We start from the raw sequence: 21,545 nt of genomic DNA, 5'->3' as shown, positions 1-21,545 counted from the left end.
AAGAGGTTTGACTTGGCATCCATCAAACTAATGCAACCTTTGGCTACAGATGTCTGGATCTAACGGAAGGAAAAGCCTTTGTTGACATACATCAGTGGGCATGCTCATAGTGAACACAACTGTATGGCGTCTTGTACACGAGTTGGCTTCGACTCCATTAAAAGCTTTGACTACATCAAGACCGACGAGGCTAATTTACATCAAACTAAACCCACTGAAAAGCCGACTGTAAAACCCTTCCTTCTCGTAGGTTACAGTGGGAGCTTTGGAGGAGCTGCTGTGTGTGTGTGTGTGTGTGTGTGTGTGTGTGTGTGTGTGTGTGTGTGTGTGTGTGTGTGTGTGTGTGTGTGTGTGTGTGTGTGTGTGTGTGTGTGTGTGTGTGTGTGTGTGTGTGTGTGTGTGTGTGTGTGTGTGTGTGTACGTCGCTGTGGAACTACAGGTTCCTGGAAGCACAACACTGTTTAACTTATTTATTATGTAATGCGCTGCTCTTTGCCACATGGCCACAGCTCATTCCAGATCAGATCTGCATGCATTTCCCTTCTGACACACAGTGCACTTAACATCAATGTCACCAATGAGGCAAAGCAGACTTTCATTTATTTATATATATATATTTTTTAAATATATTTAATTTTTATTTTATTTATATATATATACACATATATAAATCAAATGCTATATATAGATATTTCATATATATATATATACATGTGTAAATATATAAATATTTATATATATTTATACATGTAAAAAAATATATATTTATCTAGATAAATATATCAAATCAAATGCTAGCTTTTTAAATATCACACTCGTAGCACTGATTTTGATTGGTCGGCTCGTAAGCAGCACGATTTCAGCAAACTGTTTCGTGTTTGATTCGAGCTCAACACGGATGAATGATGGCTTTGCTTTGTATGAAGTTTCATTGTTTATTTTAAAGTCCACAAAACATTTTAATAATGGGACGTTTTCTCAAAAATACTGAAAATGACACAGAGTATGCACGTCGATATGCTTTCACTGGGAGCGAACCCCGAATAAAATCAATTCATCACAAACAACACAGCTATATTTGTGTAAATGATTGTGGAGAGTTGTTAAAAATAATCAAATGTTTCTCTTTGAAATTAGCATGATCATTCTCAATTCTATCTTAAATTAGACTCTTTGGCCTCTGGGTTTATATGTTATCCCCAACATGTTCATGAATGAAAAGAAGGCTTTAATTCAGTCATTTTGTAATGTTTAGCTTCATGTACAGTAAACTACCTGGTGTAATTCAGAGCAGGCTAAGTGATCTGCAGCTACGTCTGTGAAAGCTTTGACCTTTTTCTTCCTGTCCCTTTGTAATCTGGGATTACACCGTTTATAATCCGTGTCTGTCTGGCTGTCGGAGAGGAAATGAGCTTCTTCATATTACATTTCACCGCCATTGTGCAAATAAAGGTCACGCTGCATTTTTATGCAGAGTGAAAAATCTGTGGAACTGACCCGAGGATGAGTTCAGTCCTGTGGCTTCACAGCTTTAAAATTCAACTCTGGAAAAACTATTGGATCAAAATCGTCATACCGGATGTTCATTTCTTCATTTTAAGGTCAGCTTCTATGGCACAACGGCGCCCCCTAGTGCCTCCATCCTGCAGTCAACGAGAGGGACAGACAGAAGCCGCAGCAGCTGGTCAAACAAGTTGATCCTCCAGATGTTTTGAGCTCGAGATGAATCAGTTTCTCCTCGTTTTGATGATACAATAACTTTAGTTTTTATTCAGTCATTAAGTAAGAGGGAGGCGTTTTAAAGACTGTAGGATACTTACAAACAGAGAGAGCAGGAAGGCCGGAGAGGACATGGAGACGGCGTCCTGCAGGAGGGAAACGATGCACGTCAGCAAGTGCACTGAAAGTGTCCAGAGGAAGCAAAAATAATGCCGACAAATAATAAACAGAACAGAATCTTGAAGAGATTATCTAATTATATGCAGGTTAATTGTCATGTGGACAGTTTAAATATTTACTATATCCTCGCTGCACTACTTATCCACACCAGATATCTTTAAGCATATACAACATGTCCTACATACATACAGTATATATATATATATAATATATAATATAAATATAATATATAATATATATAAATATATATATAATATAAAATATAATATATATATATAATATTATATATATATATAATTTTTTCAAAGCACAGCCTGATGTTTTACAATCAGTGAACCTCTGGTCTGGTTTAACATCAGAATGCTTTGAAACATCAACATTCAGCACATTCAGGTCATTTGTCATCCGGATATTTAGGATTGTGCTGCAGCTCCTTCAACAGCCCACTAGGTGCTTCAGGAATGTGAAAAATAACTCAACTACAACATCGTCTTTATTTCTGAACACGTTTTCCGGCACAGGTTGAAAAAACTAAAACATCTCGTGTTGACACAGTTAAGTTGTTTGTAGATGTAATGTAGTTGTTTTTGAAAATGCTTTGTTTCCGTCATCAGTTCTTCAGAAACATCAGCATCTCTCACATTATCATGCAGAAATAATGCAAATGAAAAGGTGACCGTGTATGAATCGTGATTCATCGGGTCCATTATCTGCCAGTTCATGCTCACACTGCCGTGTCATTAGTTAATGGTAAACAACAGCGTTCTTGAAGGTAGAATATCAATGGGTAAAACTTACTGTATGCTTTGGTAAATAGTTGTCAGTAATGGTCTTTACATTGTTATTATTATTGCATTATTGCCTCCCATTGTCCAAAGCATGAATGAGATGTTCTAAAAAAACAACGTATTGCTTTGCAGTCAACCATCGGTTTGAAACTCGTTTGCGATTCACGCGTTAATCTCCACACGCATTGTCTCTTTATAGTTATGGTAATATGTACACTACCGTTCAAAAGTTTGGGGTCATCCAGACAATTTCGTGTCTTCCATGAAAACTCACTTTTATTTATCAAATGAATTGAAAATTGAATAGAAAATATAGTCAAGACATTGACAAGGTTAGAAATAATGATTAATATTTGAAGTATTAATTTTGTTCTTCAAACTTCAAGCTCAAAGGAAGGCCAGTTGTATGGCTTATATCACCAGCATAACTGTTTTCAGCTGTGCTAACATAATTGCACAAGGGTTTTCTAATCAGACATTAGTCTTCTAAGGCGATTAGCAAACACAATGTACCATTAGAACACTGGAGTGATAGTTGATGGAAATGGGCCTCTATACACCTCTGGAGATATTTCATTAGAAACCAGACGTTTCCACCTAGAATAGACATTTACCACATTAACAATGTATAGTGTGTATTTTTGATTAATGTTATCTTTATTGAAAAAACAGTGCTTTTCTTTGAAAAATAAAGACATTTCTAAGTGACCCCAAACTTTTGAACGGTAGTGTAAATGCATTCAAAGATACGGTATTCATGAACTGAAGTGTGAAACATGAATAACTAGAATGGGCACTCGGTAGAGTGCATACCTTCGCATATCACAAGATTGGGCATTGAATTATGAACATTTTGGCATTAGTTGCATGCCAATTGGACACAAATGTATCGTGCTATAGTAAAAAAAAGATGTTGACCTTTCCATGACCTTGACCTTGACCTTTGACCCGATTGATCCCAAAATCTAATCAAATGGTCCCCGGATAATAACCAATCATCCCACCAAATTCCATGTGATTCAAGAAGAGTTGACCTGTTCATGACCTTTGACCTTGACCATTGACCCGATCGATCCCAAAATCTAATCAACTGGTCCCCGGATAATAAACAATCATCCCACCAAATTTCATGCGATTCGGTTCAATACTTTTTGAGTTTAGCGAATAACACTCATACAAATAAATAAATAAATAAATACACGGCGATCAAAACAAAACCTTCCGGCATTTTCAATGCGAAGGTAATAAACACATTGAGACATTGGTGGAGTGTTGAAACACTTTCCTTGAACATCTCAAGTCTCTTTAAGTTTATTTTAATAGCATTTGAAACCAATGGCTACCTGAAAGGATATCGCCCTAAAAAACCTAACGTCATGCTTTGGAAAGCGCCGGGCACATCTCCTTCCCTCCTGACCTTGAAGTCAGCCTGTTGTCTCACCCTTTGCGTCTCTTCTTCTGTACTCTCTGCTTGTGTCAAAATTCTAGTGAAGCACCTTGTCAGCGGGGTCCTGTTTGCGCGTGCTCTCGCGGCCCCTCAGGCTCTTGGCGCCGATGCCCGACTCCGCCGTCTCCATGATGAGCTGGGTGGCCAGGAACTGCTGGATCTGCTCCAGGACGTCGCGCTGCATCTCCAGAGCCATGTGGTACACGTCGTGGTCCAGGCTGTTGTACATGACCGCGTTCTGAAACATCAGCATGATGTCCCTCTGGAACTCGGCGGTGGTCCGGATCACGCCGGTCTCGATGCTCTTCTTGATGGCGGCGAGGTCCATTGGCCTTGAGGAGAGGTGGGGAGCAGAGAGGGGTGGGGGCGGGGGGGTGAGAGTGACAATAATCCAATGTCATCCAGCAAAAACCAGGCGGTTAGTGTCTGAAAAGTTTGGATTTTTTGCACAAGCAATATGACAATAACAACTAGAGCGGGCACTCGGTAGAGCGCATACCTTCGCATATCACAAGATTGGGCATTGAATTATGAACATTTTGGCATTAGTTGCATGCCAATTGGATACAAATTGACCGTGCTATGGTAAAAAAAAATGATTTTGACCTTTCCATGACCTTGACCTTTGACCCGATTGATCCCAAAATCTAATCAAATGGTTCCCGGATAATAACCAATCATCCCACCAAATTTCATGCGATTCGGTTGCATACTTTTTGAGTTATGTGAATAACACAAACACACACACACACAAATAAATAAACACACAGCGATCAAAACAAAACCTTCCGCAGAATGCAAAGGTAACTATACATTAAATGTACCCATATGACCACGGTAAACATGTCCTGTGCTTACCTCTGCACAATACTGTGGTACCCGGGGGCAATTTCATGAGTTACTGGCTGCAGGAAGACATTTGCATACCTACAACATATCCACAGAAATCACATTACACATCAAATTGCATATTGTAGAGGGCGATCATCAGGGGTCGAGGGTTACGGTTTACAGGGTTCATACACTTGTTGACCAATAGATTTATTTTCCAGGACTTTAAACCAAATATCCATGATGTGAAATCTCGGTGTTTACACGAGTATATGACACAAATGAATGAGAGACAATAGTTTGATTAAAAGAATAAATATTCATATGAATATTTACTCTTTTAATCAAAATGTGTAAATGCAAATGTCCATGGCTTTTCCTAACATTTTGGGATTACATTTTTTTTTCAAGGACTTTTTTACGAGCCCTGTGTTTAGAGTCAATAATCTGACCTGTGATTGGCCGCCGCTCGCCACACCAGCATGATGGCTTTCTTCCAGATCTTGTGCGCCTGGAGGGCTTCGTGGTCCTCGCTGCACACAGAACTGCACAACGGCGATATGAAAGTACGCACGAAAGTCATAAAAACAGAAAAGGTCGCGACATCGTCATCATCACGCAGATCCACAATTCATGACGCACGTTAAGCGTGCGCGTGTGTGTGTGTGTGTATGTTTCACTCACAACTGTGACGAGGCGGGGCTGCTGGGGATGGAGTCGGCGGCGGTGTGGAGCTGCAGGGACGAGGGCGCCGCGTGGAGGCCGGACCCGTCCTCGCTCTCGCTGGCCGCGGGCTCCGGCTCGCCGTCCGGCTCCGACAACAATCCCTCCGCCCCGTCGGCCTCCTCGTCTCCGCGCGCTTCTGGCCCGCTGAGCTCGCGGTGCACTTTGGTCCCCGAGGCCTTCTCTCCTGCCGCTCTCATCCCCTGCAGAGGGAGAAAAGAGATGCAGAGATTCGATCGGAGCGTTACAGAGCAGGGAGACTGTGGACCTACGCACTCTGCATTTCATCACGAGCAACGTGTTCCCTTTGGGTGCCGTACCTTGGGGTGTCTTTCTGTCAGTGAGCTATCTCCTAATACCGAGTCTGCAAAGATAGTGAAGAGGAATCATAAGAAGGACACGCTTATGTAAAACGCAGTTTAAATGACTTCCGAAGCAAGTGAAGAGTCGTGTTGATGCATCGGTGTGCGTACCTCGGTGGGCTTTACCGGGTCTTCGCTGTGCCCACCTGTCGCTCTCGCGTCTGAGAGCGACGTCCAATGAAATGTGGCTTTTCCGCCGCGCCGACGCTCCGGTCTCTCTCGGCGCTCCGGGGCGACACCGCTCCGAGCGCTTTGAGCTGCGCGATGAGGACGAGGAGGCGTGAGGAAGGGCCCTCGGTCCCGCGGCCAGGCCGCTGCCTCGACTGTCGCGCGGAGACGAGAGCGACGCCGAAGTCGCGCCCTGAACTCCCGACGCCGCGGTCTTCCCCTCCGGGCCGCTGCGATGGGACGGGGGCCGTCGGACCCCCGCGGGCTCCCAGGCGCCAGGCAGAGCGTGGCCGTTCTCCTCGCACAGGGACAGCGCGGCCTCGACGGCGGCTGCATCCAGGGCCTCTGCGGTCACATCTGTCTGTTGAAGAAGAGATAGGACTCTTGATCTCAAAGAATAATTGAGCTGTCAGACTCATTTTTTTCATGTCTGCCATGTCTTTTAAATCGTTGTAAATGTCACGCGTTTCCCCGTCGTGAGTTGTTGTCATTCCGTTTGCCGGTTAAATGAACTCTTATGTCATTTCGGACCTGATCATCCTTCATTCCCTTCACCTGGTTCTCACACCCGTCTCACCTGAGGCCCATTCCTTCATTAGTCTGTCAGTATTTAGGTCACCTCCCTTGTATTTGTCCTCTGCCAGATTGTCTTGTGTTTTCCTGCCAAGTTCACCAGCGTTACCTTTGCCTGTTTTCCTGATGCACCTGACCTTCGATTCTCTGCCCGCCCCTTTTTTTGGACTCGTTTGCCTCAGGGACTGACCTCCTGGTTTTGACTCTGCCTGTACCCAAAGGATCTTTGTTACCCCCCTATCTCAGAGTCGTGCTTTTAGTTTCCAGTCTGTTGCACCATTACAGTAAAATAACGTTTAACCCTTGTGTTGCCTTCGGGTCAATTTGACCCGATTCAATGTTTCACCCTCCTGTCACCTTCGGGTCAATATGACCCCATTCAATGTTTAACCCTCCTGTTACCTTTATATTTACTAACATATTTTACCCTTGAGGTCAATATGACCCCAGCTATTAAAATCTCCAGAAAATTATTAGAATTAATATTGTTTTCCAAGTTTAAGTGTGAGGTACTTTATGTTTGTTTGTTGACTCCCGAAAGAACACCGACATTAAACATTGAATCGGGTCAAATTGACCCGAAGGCAACAGGAGGGTTAAATATTGAATCGGGTCAAAATGACCCGAAGGCAACACAAGGGTTAAAAACCTCCAAGCAGAAATTATTGATCACATATGTGAACATGTGTAGAACTTTTCCACCTTGTCCTCAATGATGGCGATAATGTCCCCCACCGTCTTCAGGTCCAGCTCCTCCCCCATGTAGGACCCGGTCACACCCTCCTCACTGAGCTCTGCCACCTTATCCTCTGTGGTGATGGGCTGGCACCCTGGGGCCAAAGGCGGCTCCATCGCATCCACCTCTGCACACAAACGACAACAAATGTTCAACTACGATGTTAAATTAGCACGAGTAGCAGTTTGTAAAAAAACACATTAATCTTGTATTTCTACTTCACTTAATACTTTATCATACGCTTGTCATTAAATTTGAACCACAGGGAATCACTTTTGCTTTTATTTTTTAATTTGATACCTGAAAGGCTTTAGATATTAAAGATAAATTAAGTAGTGTATACATAAGATAAAAAAGGTCTTAGTATAGTTGACTGTTCTTTTCCCCCCAATGTATGAAATTGTGCACTTTTTATTCATAAAGTGAGACTTTTGATAGCTCAGTTTTGCTCTGACATTGCAAAATAAACGATTCTTTTGGTCTACTTTTTGCAATTGAATGACTTCAAGCGAATGTATATCTTACATTAAACTCTCACGCTACGAAGAATAGGACATTAAAGGATTCAAGGAGGAGCAGATTGGACTCTGAGAGGTCTGGGTCACAGCAGACAGACCTGTATGTGCTGAGGCAGCAGAGAGAGGAGCGCTGGAGGCGGAGTCTGCACCGACCACGAAACCTAACGGGGCAGAACACTGGGTGGGACCCGCCTCCAGGAGACGCGACATGGGGGCGCCTGCCATGCAAGCGTTCATGACCATGAACACGCAGAGTGCAGACAAAAGGAGCGGCGGGGGCTCTCAATGAGCCGATGTATGAGCAAACAGCAGCACGTTTAATACAGAAAGTATCCATCCATTTAGGAGTCAAAGAGAAAAGATAACACCAGTGGTCATACACATATTGACCAAGGGATGTCCATGACCTTTCCTTGACTTTCAACCAAATTTCTTTGAACATTTTGTGAAATCTCGGTGTATACACGACGATACACCTTAAATGACACAAATGAATGAGAGACAATAGTTTGATTAAAAGAATAAATATTTCTATAAATGTTTATTCTTGTAATCAAACTGTTTAAATGTGAATATGACACATTGCCATGACTTTTCAAAAACTTTTGGGATAAAGGACTTTCCCCTGAGAATAACTATTTGTTTAAATTTCAGGACTTTTCCTGGTTTTCCATGACCGTATGAACCCTGTAACAAATATGTAAAAAATCCTGCATAGGTTGTTTGTTTGTGGGAAAGGGAGATTTGAGTAAATATGACCTTGATTTCAGTGTAGTGTGAGATGTTCGTTTTCTATTTAATATCTCTTGATCACGGACACAAATCAAACATCATCGGTACCTGTTGCCTGAGCGAGAGGTTGGCTCGGGAGAGCCGGCTGCAAGTCATGTGCTCCTGTCATATGAGCAGAGGTCACGTCCCCCTCCCCAATCTGGGATGTAAAACGCATACACACATGCATGTCAAACATTTTCTCTCGGTACAAAAAGCGCACATGAAGTATACGACATGATCGTATGAATAACAACACATTTATAGCGGCATATCTTTTGTGATATATCTACTATCTGATTTGGAATCCCCTGTGCACATATGTATACACAAAGAGCCGAAACGCTCCCACGGGAATGTGAGGAGAACTTATGCGGACGTGATTTCACGAGAGCACGAGTTGGCTTCATAAAAATGAGAGAATAAAAACATAAAACAAGCCGGATGATTCCAAGAGGTGTATAACTTGTCCAGCGACCAATGGGGAAGAACCTCGGCAGGGATCGGCTGACCGAGAGCTCCTTTGGCTGCAATGAAAATATCCCGCCGCACGGAAACCACTGAGGACATCTGACGAAAAGCGTGGAGGTAAAAAAAAGAAAGGGTAAGTGACAGCCACCTGGAAGCAGAAGCAGGTTGCGTGTTTGTAAAAAAAATTGCCTGAGGCAAAACAGTGGTGCATTAAAAGCAACCATTGAACTCTTCAACTAATGCAGGAGAAGTGACAGTAAACACAAACAAAACACAATTACAGCGTTGAAAAAAACAAATGAAAAATATATTTAGTGATGCGTTAGCTCTCAAATGACACATACATTTTATTTTGTTCCAAGTCAAATCATTTCAAGAAAACAAAAGCAAAATGATTTCCTGACTAAAATGTATCATTTTAGTTGAACTAAGACTTTTAAGGACGGAAAGAAGTGTTTTCCAAAAACAGAAACCTTGTTAATGAGTGAATTTGGCCACAGATGAAAGTTATAACAACAACAACAACAACAACAAAACTTATTCAGAACACAGCAACGGTTTCATACAGAACTACGATTGACCTGAAAAAGTAGTTGAATTAACGGAAGACAGCTGTTCACATTCGCACCCTGTCCAACGTGAGGAACCTACACACACATCACGGTGCTTGTCAACTCTTGAGGTAAAAAAACAAACACGTTACAATGCAATTAATTTGCACAAAAAAATGACTTAAAGCTTTAGGCAACTGGCAAAACAAACCGCAGCAAAGCAAAAGCCATAAAAATAGGATGAAATACAAAATGAGTAAATAGTTCCTGAACTCTACAAAGGATGAGATGAAGATGGGGGGCCCCGCAGACGTGAACACGTTAACCGGAGAGCTCGGCGCTGTCGGCATAACACAGTAAGTCCCCTCCACGTACCAGTCTTGCATTTGTGGCCAAGATACTGCCTTTCTTCAGTAACTCTGACAGGAGTGGAGACGGTGGCGGCGTGGCTTTCTGGACCAGCAGCTTCTTTTGGGCGGGGTCATCCAGGAGCGACCCGGGGATGACGTCATCGTTCCCGGGTCCAGAGGACTCGGCAATTGTGATTAACCTGGCTGATCCTGAAGCCTACAGAGACAGAGCAACGTGAGGTCATCCCTGCGTACCAATCCACTCTGATTTGAGAGTCTCGTACATGTTTCTGGGAATGATCAGGAATAGTACACTCCTTTGGGATGTATAAATGATATTATGTTATTATAATGTACTATTTTAACTGTTTTTATACATTACATCAGTGATGGCAAGTGTGGCAAGTTACCTTACGTCACATCACATCACATGTCATTTAGCAGACGCTTTTATCCATAACGACTCACAATTAGTGTTTTAAACCACGAGAACAAACTCAGAACAACTAGAATCAAGAAAGTAACGTTTCAAGAAAGCCAAACTACAAAAATACCATAAGTACCATAAGTAATACTATAAGTAGTACCATAAGTAATACCATAAGTACCATATGTAATACCACATGTAATACCATAAGTAATATCTTAAGTAATCCCATCAATAATACTATAAGTAATACTAAAGTAATATCATAAGTGATACTATAAGTAATACTATAAGTAATATCATAAGTAATCCCATAAGTAATACTAAAATAATATCATAAGCGATACTATAAGTAATACTATAAGTAATATCATAAGTAATCCCATAAGTAATACTAAAGTAATATCATAAGCGATACTATAAGTAATACTATAAGTAATATCATAAGTAATCCCATAAGTAATACTAAAGTAATATCATAAGTGATACTATAAGTAATATCATAGGTGATAATATAAGTAATACTATAAGTAATCCCATAAGTAATCCCATAAGTAATACTATAAGTAATATCATAAGTAATCCCATAAGTAATACTATAAGTAATATCATAAGTAATCCCATAAATAATCCCATAAGTAATACTAAAGTACTATCATAAGTGATACTATAAGTAATACTATAAGTAATATCATAGGTGATAATATAAGTAATACTATAAGTAATATCATAGGTGATAATATAAGTAATCCCATAAGTAATACTATAAGTAATATCATAAGTAATACTATAAGTAATATCATAGGTGATAATATAAGTAATCCCATAAGTAATACTATAAGTAATATCATAAGTAATACTATAAGTAATATCATAGGTGATAATATAAGTAATACTATAATTAAGTGCCATTCAAGTGCCACTGAAGTGCTAATCTGTTATTATTCGAGGTATAGTTACACACAGTATATATTAATTATGTCTTTAATCAGCGAGATGAAAACTGATTTGTCTGCAGCATTCTTGAGAGAAAGACACATTATTAACATAAGTATTACTCCTTATAAGAATGCCCGCAAACGTTTTTTAAATGTCTTGTGCAAAAAACATGACAATTAAAAAGCAGCGCAAACTCGACTTACACTCTTCGTCAAAGCGAGGTCCAGCGTCAAACACTGGGGCGGGTCCCCCGGTGAGGACTCCTGGCTCGGGGAGCCGCAGCCTGGTGGCGAATGTACGGTGATGCCGGGATCTCGCTTAGAGGAGTTCTTCGCCACCTGCCTGGCTGGAAGTGGGAGAGGCAACATAGAGAGGATGACCTCATCAGTCACACGAGAGATGATGCTCAAGAGCCTTTTCTTTCCCCCACAAGAACAAATCTTCCTTTTGCATGCTAGTAGCAACATGGCTTTGCAACTAAAACACACACACACACACACACACACACACAAGTGAAGCAGTTACCCTGATAAGCAGCATTTGTGATTTTTCGTTTCAGCTCTGCTTCCTTCTCCTCCAGTTTCTTCTTCCTGACGAAGGGAAATATCATGTGGAAGCTTTACAAACATACTTTTAGTGTTTTTTATTACTTACTTTTAATAGCATGTATTACTTACTTTTAATGGTTTTTATTACCCTACTTTTAATAGCATGTATTACTTACTTTTAGTGTTTTTTATTACTTACTTTTAATAGTATGTATTACTTACTTTTAGTGTTTTTTATTACTTACTTTTAATAGTATGTCTTACTTACTTTTAGTGTTTTTTATTACTTACTTTTAATAGTATGTCTGACTTACTTTTAGTGTTTTTTATTACTTACTTTTAATAGTATGTATTACTTACTTTTAGTGTTTTTTATTACTTACTTTTGATAGTATGTCTTACTTACTTTTAGTGTTTTTTATTACTTACTTTTAGTGTTTTTTATTGCTTACTTTTAATAGTATGTATTACTTACTTATAATGGTTTTTATTACCCTACTTTTAATAGCATGTATTACTTACTTTTAATGTGCTGTACTGTAGCTTTGCATTGTGTGTCTTTTGTGTTCTTCGTACCACATACACTGTTGTAGTGTCTTATCTTGTATTGTTTGATATTGTTTAATGTTTGTTATTGTTTTATGTTTATTATGGTCTGACCAGGGACTACAGATGCAAATTAGCTGTTGCCACAATCTGGTACAGTGCATCAACTGGTGACATTTATGTTTGAACTGCGGTTCCTTTTAAATGAAGATAATAATAATGAAACAAATAATAATAAAAAGAGATGTACTGTATGGTAGTTTAAACAGGACAGATAGAAAGTGTGTTGCTTCTTACTGCAGAATGTCTTCCCATAACTCTTCTAGTTTGGAATCCAGGCGTCCTGCTTGAATCAGTTCAGTTTCTCTCTTCAGCTTCCTGTGAAAACATCAACCAGTTTCATGTATCCAAACGACCGGGATTCTGTAACACCGACAGCGATGCGACGTGTAGTAAACGTGCATACCTGTGCTTCTCCTGGGTTTCTTTGATCAGCTTTTTTAGTGCATCAATCCTGTCAGCCGTCAGCCTGCGGACGATCACGTCCTCCAGCGTCTCCACCTCTTCGCCTCTGTCTCCCCGCTTCCGCCTGAAGGCAACAAATGCACGATGAGTTGAACACGTTGTTTTCTGGCATACGCTGTCAAACAGTATAAAGCGATGTTGTCTGCTTTAGCTCGCAAGTCCACAAAAGCAGGCTCGAGATCAAAGTCCCTTTCAGCACTCACTTTGGGGCCTCTATTGTTTGCAGGAGCGCAGAGTACTTGGAGGCGCAGTGCTGTGACAGAGAAGAATAAAGAGCAGCTTTGTGACAGGAAAGAAAAAAACATTGTGGCGAAATGACCGCAGCGGTCATGAACGTGGTCATTGTGGGATGAGGAAACTTGGATTTTGTCCACACCTTTTGAGAGAACCAGTCAGGTGGTCGCCCGGGTTCTGCAAATGGTTTGATGGCTCGACTGACAGACACCCTGTTGAGATGACGACATTGTGTCAGAGGATCAAAGATGAAATACTCATTAAAGACTTAAAGTCCAAAACAGACTTCAATCTCTGTCCTTTTTTAAATTGTAATCTTAAAACACTTTTTTTTCTCCCCTTCTTCTCCCAAGTCTTAATTCTTCTATATCTCTGTTGGCTATTTGTTTGTTACGACTGTTTTGTTGGAAGTCTTTTTAGTTGTAAATTCATGCAAAAATATAATCCAAGTTAAAGCCAGCACGCAGTTGGCGACACGGTGGATAGGACGGCCGTTAGTTCATCGTATTTGCATTACTTTGAACTGTGAAAGAAAACAACAGCAAACCATAATGTCAAGCACACCTGAGGGGGACACCCATACGGACAATATATAACCTTAAAAAAGGTAAAACAGTTCTGGGAAACAGCTTTTTCCGCAGAGCGGTTTCCTCCATCACCCCCCTACCTCAACCAGCGGGGGGGGGGGAATACACAATAACACAACACTTGTTCACTTTGTAAGCCATTGATGCCTGTGTTTTATGTTTTATATATTTGTGTATTTATGTTTTAAATTAGAATGTTCTGTCTTAATGTTTTTATACATGTTTTACCTGTTACTAATTGATGAGTTGCCAACTATGTTTTTTACAATGTGAATAAACAACATTACCGTACCTACTTAGCTACCTAAAAGAATAAATGTGTAAAAATAAATTAAAAAAAACACATGTATATATATATATATATATATATATATATATAAATGGTTTTTTTAACAAGTGTTGTGGGAGTTTATTCGTAAACATTTTTTTTTTAAACACATGTATATATATATATATATATGTTTTTTTTAACACGTGTTGTGGGAGTTTATTCGTAAAATTATTTTTTACACATTTATATCACAGACCACTGACACACAATGAGGAATCCTTGGAACAGGTTCTAAAGGGGGCCATGACGGGGCAGTGGTACAGTACCAGTTCTGGTCGCCACTCTTCATGACAGATGTGGCCAAACACAGCTTCTCCCTCGCCGACCATGGCTCTGTTGGTCCAAGGACGAGTAGCTTGTGTTCTGCAGATGTGGAGCGAAATGGACCCAACATGATGCACGGGCTTCTCACAGTTCACGTTCAACTCTGTAGTTCTTCTCGGGCCTCTGGCACTGGACTTAATCTCTTGAGCTTCGTTCGCATGCTACCTGAACCCGCAGCAGCCCCCCGCCCCTTTCACCACCCCCACCGTGCCGCACGCACGTCACTATAACTGCTTGGAAATGGCAACAACGTTCACACGTTTGATGTGTGATAGGAGCCGCCGTCCGCGCGAGCGCAGCTGTCAACCGACAGATCTAATGACGGCGGCGGCGGTGGGTCCTGCCCCCCCCCCCCCCCTGCCGGGGAGCGGAGGGCTGCCGCGCAGGAAGTTAAGCGGCGTTAAACGTCAACAGCTCGGAACCGCTCTCCGCTAACGGATAGCATGCCGTGACATTCCGACGACGTTATACTCACTTCCGACGCCGTTTGCCATCTTCCCGTCATCCCGACATCAGCCCGGCGATAAGCGCGACGCTGGCGAGGTCCGCGCGCGACATTACATCGAGCGGAGGGGTGTTATCACGTCAGTTGATGACGTCACGTTGTGGCCGTTGGAGGCTTCCCCGGTAGTTTCTTCCGATAACGTTAGCTGTAGCCGTTGTCCGTTAAAAAGTCGCCATCTCGTGAGCTCGTTGCCGATGGGCCAGCTCGCGCAACACGGCTAGCCTATGAGAGGGACGCCCGTTAAAAAGTCGCCGTCTCGTGAGCTCGTTGCTATTGGTAACTCAGAGATGGGCCAGCTCGCGCCACAGCTCCGAGAGGGTTCCGCAACACAGGGTTTGATTCCGCGTTGACCTCTACGGAGCGCGTGCAACACATATCCCTCTCGCGCGCCCCCAGCAACAACAACAACAACAACAACAACAAACCAGCCAGGCGAGACAGACGTAGCTTACTGTAACGTTGTTTATCATTGTAAGCTAGCAGCGAGGTGTCCGGACACGCCCACCACGTGAGCGTAATGAGGGTGCACCCCGGGGTGCTTCTCTTTCCTCGGCTAAATCACTTGTTCTGCACTTTGATGCAAAGATGCACATGTTCGTGTTGCTGTAGGAATAAAAAAGAGTGATGATAACACATACACATGGGCACATGTATTTAAAATTATTTTTTTAAACCTCAAATGGAGAGAGATATGATAACCTGTAACCAGTAAGATGTCATACTTTGCCAGTTATGACATAATTAAACTGCTGTAATATTACAGGTATTTTCTTATATTACAGGTTTTTTTTTATGACCTATGACAGATTTAAACTGCTGTAATATTACAGGTATTTTTTAATATTACAGGTATTTTTAAAAAAAAATTATGACAGAATTAAACTTGTAATATTACAAGTATTATACAAATCACTAGAGAAAATGACTCCGTTGATATAGAAGACGTAAGATGTCAAACAAAGAAATATTAAGAGAAATATATATACAATACACATTCTTATATGTATTTAATTCTTTTTTTTGTCGAAGAAAATTAATTTTATTTTTAATTGTGACATGACTTTGCAATGACAGATTTCTTAAAAATAATTATGACAGAATTAAATTGCTGTAATATTACAGGTATTTTTTAATATTACAGGGTTTTTTTTAAAGAATTATGACAGAATTAAACTGCTGTAATATTACAGGTATTATACAAATCACTAGAGAAAATGATGTGTGGACTCCGTTGATATAGAAGAAGACGTAAGATGTCAAACAAAGAAATATTAAGAGACATATACAATATGTCTAATATTCCTATATTTATTTAATTGTGTCATAATTAAGTTAAAAACTTCTCTTAATTTTGTCGAACAAAATTAATTTTATTTTTAATTGTGACATGACTTTGCAATGCCAGATTTTTTTTTAAAGAATCTGAAAAGAAAAGAAGCAATATTTCCAGTAACCTGTTGAGTGTGTGAAATGCTAATTGGGCTTTCCCCTCCGAGGCTGTCACACTTTGAGCAGCAGCAGCAACAGACGAGAAAAACCGGTTTACAGCCAGTATGATGCAGTAAATAAAACAACCCGAGTATCATTTACAAAAAACATATTGCAATATATTAATATACATAAATACTGCATGTTGCTGTATTTCCCTTTTATGAACAATTACTGTTGAGTTATTGTTGGTAAATTAGCCAATAGTCAACAGTCTGAACAACAGGGAAGTATATTATATATGTTCTCCTGTAATTATACCAAAATATATATTTTTTTTTATTAAACTGCCTATGCCAGAGTCTGTTTATGTATATATTGTTTTAAAGTATGGCTAAAGAGAAGTCTTTAAATGTTCACTCTTAATGTTAAACACGTGTACTTGATGGGATATGCAAACACTTCCCCCTCCTCTCAGGTTTCATGCACACTAATGATGCAGCGTGGGTCATAAATTAACAATATGAGAGAGGAGTCATGCTGGTTGGCTGGCTGGCTGGCTATAGAGCGTATAGTAACCAATATTAAGTTATAGACCGCATGAATCTGATCTTTCTTACACGTATGACACATGCACACTGGGTCCATGTTGTTGTGGGGCCCTTTGTGAAGGAGGCCGGAGCAGCAGCCCCTTCTTCTTCTTCTACTCCACTATCTCCCACAGAAAGAGACCAATTACGACAGGGAAACAAATGTTAATGAGGCACTTGACATTTAACTCCGGCGCTGCCTCTTGGCCCCCTGCCGCTGTGTGGAATAACTGTCAGCTCAGCAGGAAGGACTGGCAGCCTGGTAGAGGACGGAGACGAGAGGCAAGTCTTTCCGCTGGATGTGTCTTATACACAGTGCTGAAAACACGAGAGCCTCTTCAAGCCTATTATGACCGTTTTAGCTCATTACCTCCCTAACTGCTGTTTTACTGGAAATCTGCACAATGCATGCAGGTAACTTAGTCACCAACCGGTTGTATCTGACCGTCAGCTAAAATTATATAATACACAAAGAACAACATGTTTTACAATTAATGTGTTACGCTGTAAAAGATCATGAAACAGAAATGTATGTTGGTGACTTTTGGATGACTTTTTATTTTTTTATTCCAACACTTTCACATAATAAACTTGTTATGAATACAGATTATTCATTATTAAATGTTCCTGGCGAGTGCACCTTGAGTTAATGCGCTCATATATATATATATATATATGTTTGAATCTTAAATATTTTGTATTTGTCCGAGAGAGCATTGCACGCAGGGAAATTAATTAAAGTCGTGAAAAACAATGTATTCTCCCGAGAGCGTCCACATTATGGAGCCTAATGTTTTTTCATCTCGCAGGGGTTATGACAAAAACAGGTGTTTTTATTTCCATCCCTTTATGTGAAATAAACTATTTGCTTTTTTAAAAAATCCAATCCGTATTTAGACTTCTCGTTAAAACAATATTTAACGCTCCGTCTACGGTCTCAGGTAAGCGAGGAGATGGAGAGACTCCAGAGATGAAGGTCACGCCACATGTTGCCATTAACTGCTGCACCGAGCTCATCCTGGGGGCAGAACCACAGCCAGTCATCTATTGAAGCCTCCCCCCCCCCCCTCATCTTCCATTAATATCACTTCATTTGCTACTGTAAGTTGTGGTGGACGCAGTTGGAAACAAGCGGACTTTCCTTTTTCCTTTTTTCGCCGTTGGTCTTGTGGTGAGTGATGCTGTGATTATTATGAGTTTGGATTAAAAGAAAAAAATCTGTATTTCTACACATTCATGCGGAAACAGCTCACATCAGAACACATTTCTCGACACGCGTGTGCTGAAATCGGCAGCGTATTTACAGAAGTATGACTTGTATTACATCTATAGAAACAAGTTGCATTCGATAGAATTGAAAAATTCATATCAAAGTATTCTGTTTCTAAGTAATGATGCTTTTCATGCTCCTTTTAAAGAAATTTAATTCACATTTATTGTGTAAATATGGCAGAACCATAAGCAGCAGCTGGTTAATAGCCATTTTTTAGCAACTCTCTACGCATGCAGTTTAGGATAAAACTATTCTGAGAGAGAATTCACTAGTTAATGTTAATGTTTTTAACATTTACATGTTAGCGGAAGCCCTCCCCAGGGGGCTGCGCTGCCTCCTCTCCCCCCCTAGACCTCCTCCTTTGAGACCCTCCCTGTGCCACTTGCAGCAGCTGAGACCCAGGGAGCAGAATTAACAAGCAAATTGAAACCGACTCACCCCGGCACACCTTCAGCAAATGGTCACCGATGTGTTTGTGTTTTGTTTATTCCGCTTTGTTTATCAGTGATGCGTACGATTACATATTTGCGGTACAGGCTGACTGACTTTAGCTGGAAAGGGGGCCAGGATGTCCAACAACATGGCCAAGATTGCAGAGGCTCGGATGACGGTGGAACAACTGAAACTGGAGGTGAACATAGAGAGGATGATGGTGAGAATAGATTTGGATGGCTAATTATGGTGGTGTGTAGTTATATAAATAATGCATGAAAGTGTCTCAAAAAGAGATTTTATTTCACGAGTTTTTAAATGACAACGTCCATTTTTTATTTTAAACTTGAACCGAAGAGCAGCCCGCCGAAGAACAACAACGACAACTTTATTATATATATTTTTTTTTTACAATAGCCTACAATTAAATAATATGTCCTCCCTTTCCATAACTGATATCAGTGTTTACTCTTTTTACCTTCGCATTGAAAATGCCGGAAGGTTATGTTTTGATCGCCGTGTATTTATTTATTACCTTTGCATTGAAAATGCCGGAAGGTTATGTTTTGATCGCCGTGTATTTATTACCTTCGCATTGAAAATGCCGGAAGGTTATGTTTTGATCGCCGTGTATTTATTTATTTATTTATTTATTTGTATGCGTGTTATTCGCAAAACTCAAAAAGTATTGAACCGAATCGCATGCAATTTGGTGGGATGATTGTTTATTATCCGGGGACCAGTTGATTAGATTTTGGGATTGATCGGGTCAAAGGTCAAGGTCAAAGGTCATGAACAGGTCAAAATCTTTCGCAGAACTCAAAAAGTATTGAACCGAATCGCATGAAATTTGGTGGGATGATTGTTTATTATCCGGGGACCAGTTGATTAGATTTTGGGATCGATCGGGTCAAAGGTCAAGGTCAAAGGTCATGAACAGGTCAAAATCTTCGCAGAACTCAAAAGTATTGAACCAATCGCATGAAATTTGGTGGGATGATTGTTTATTATCCGGGGACCAGTTGATTAGATTTTGGGATCGATCGGGTCAAAGGTCAAGGTAAAAGGTCATGAACAGGTCAAATCTTCTTGAATCACATGGAATTTGGTGGGATGATTGGTTATTATCCGGGGACCATTTGATTAGATTTTGGGATCAATCGGGTCAAAGGTCAAGGTCAAGGTCATGGAAAGGTCCAAATCTTTTTTTTACCATAGCACGATACATTTTTGTCCAATTGGCATGCAACTAATGCCAAAATGTTCATAATTCAATGCCCAATCTTGTGATATGCGAAGGTATGCACTCTACCGAGTGCCCATTCTAGTTTATTTATTTATTTGTATGCGTGTTATTCGCAAAACTCAAAAAGTATTGAACCGAATCTCATGAAATTTGGTGGGATGATTGTTTATTATCCGGGGACCAGTTCATTAGATTTTGGGATCGATCGGGTCAAAGGTCAAGGTCAAAGGTCATGAACAGGTCAAATCTTCTTGAATCACATGGAATTTGGTGGGATGATTGGTTATTATCCGGGGACCATTTGATTAGATTTTGGGATCAATCGGGTCAAAGGTCAAGGTTAAGGTCATAGAAAGGTCAACATCTTTTTTTTACCATAGCACGATACATTTTGTTCCAATTGGCATGCAACTAATGCCAAAATGTTCATAATTCAATGCCCAATCTTGTGATATGCGAAGGTATGCGCTCTACCGAGTGCCCGTTCTAGTTGATTGATGCATAAATAAGGTTTCCTTTTAGAGTTCAATCAATGCTTATAAACTACAGTATATAAAGTATATTGTTGGTTACTGTGATTCTCTACAGCACTTGTTATGTTTTAATACAGTACAAGATGTATAACTGTGATTTTGACAGTAACGCTTTGTTTACTGTAATCTTCGAATAATTACACAATATTTTACTGGTAAATAGTTTACAGTAAGTTACTGTGGATTTCACAGCCGCTTTTTTACAGTGTAGAATTGAACAAAAATGGAATAACATCATTTTAAATGTGTTTTTTGTAATTCTCTTCCCTCACACACTCTCTCACACACACACACACACCCTTTGTGTACAGATATCCAAAGCAGCCGCCGACCTGATGGCCTACTGTGAGACCCACGCCAAAGATGACCCCCTGGTGACGCCGCTCGCCTCCACCGAGAACCCGTTCCGAGAGAAGAAACTATTCTGTGAAATACTATAACGTGTTCAAGATGAAATGTCTTTTAGCTATTTTTAATTTATGGATTCATTTTCCCTTCAACTTTTTCATTTACAGGATTCTTTTTGTGTAATTACAGCAGCTCTTCTGTGACTGTAACTTTAACCCGAGGAATGATTCATAATGACGTCAATAAAGAGTTGTTAAAAGCGGGGGCAAAGGTCACGTAGACAGGCCGGCGCTGCTGCCGCCTCTCCTTCTGCACATACTGTGAGTTTATATATTAACTCGACTGTTCTCGTTTGGGCCTCAAGATTCATTTTAAGATAGTAAAAGGCAAAATAAAGTTGCACACCGTTTGCTGTTCTCCAAAATATACACACGACACACATCGACAATAAACCGACCGCGACGCGTGTTCAAGATATGTTTCTCCTTTTTATTATAACAAATACCCAAACATGATCTTCAGTTCTTGTGTTTTTCCGTGA

General features: G+C 40.5%; 2 protein-coding genes across 4 annotated transcripts; one reads left to right on the top strand and one right to left on the bottom strand.

Moving 5' to 3' along the window:
- Nucleotides 1–456: 456 nt before the first annotated feature.
- Nucleotides 457–15,596, bottom strand: LOC130191891 (bromodomain-containing protein 8-like). Of its 2 annotated transcripts, none has more exons than XM_056411629.1 (19): nt 15,125–15,596; nt 14,592–14,688; nt 13,550–13,619; nt 13,377–13,426; nt 13,115–13,237; nt 12,946–13,026; nt 12,080–12,144; nt 11,758–11,900; nt 10,214–10,405; nt 8,886–8,976; nt 7,494–7,654; nt 6,162–6,579; nt 6,009–6,052; nt 5,650–5,891; nt 5,418–5,510; nt 4,993–5,061; nt 4,184–4,466; nt 1,821–1,865; nt 457–1,643 (listed from the first exon to the last, which is right to left on the bottom strand). In XM_056411629.1, exons 1-19 carry the CDS (start codon nt 15,141–15,143, stop codon nt 1,584–1,586), a joined length of 2,346 nt encoding a protein of 781 aa, XP_056267604.1. In that variant the 5' UTR covers nt 15,144–15,596; the 3' UTR covers nt 457–1,583. The 2 variants fall into 2 exon arrangements, with proteins under 2 accessions (XP_056267604.1, XP_056267605.1); XM_056411630.1 differs by having other exon boundaries at nt 7,527–7,654.
- A 2,535-nt stretch (nt 15,597–18,131) lies between these two features.
- On the top strand, nt 18,132–21,526 carry gng8 (guanine nucleotide binding protein (G protein), gamma 8). Of its 2 annotated transcripts, XM_056411639.1 has the most exons (3): nt 18,132–18,343; nt 18,982–19,097; nt 20,968–21,526. In XM_056411639.1, the coding sequence occupies exons 2-3, from the start codon at nt 19,014–19,016 to the stop codon at nt 21,094–21,096; spliced, it is 213 nt and encodes a 70-aa protein (XP_056267614.1). In that variant the 5' UTR covers nt 18,132–18,343; nt 18,982–19,013; the 3' UTR covers nt 21,097–21,526. The 2 variants fall into 2 exon arrangements, with proteins under 2 accessions (XP_056267614.1, XP_056267613.1); XM_056411638.1 differs by lacking the exon at nt 18,132–18,343 and having other exon boundaries at nt 18,669–19,097.
- Nucleotides 21,527–21,545: the final 19 nt, after the last annotated feature.

Source organism: Pseudoliparis swirei, chromosome 3 (genome assembly GCF_029220125.1).
Source record: "Pseudoliparis swirei isolate HS2019 ecotype Mariana Trench chromosome 3, NWPU_hadal_v1, whole genome shotgun sequence".
NCBI lineage: Eukaryota > Metazoa > Chordata > Actinopteri > Perciformes > Liparidae > Pseudoliparis > Pseudoliparis swirei.
Note: the sequence above shows the minus strand (reverse complement) of the source record. Positions and strands in the feature narration are given on the sequence as shown.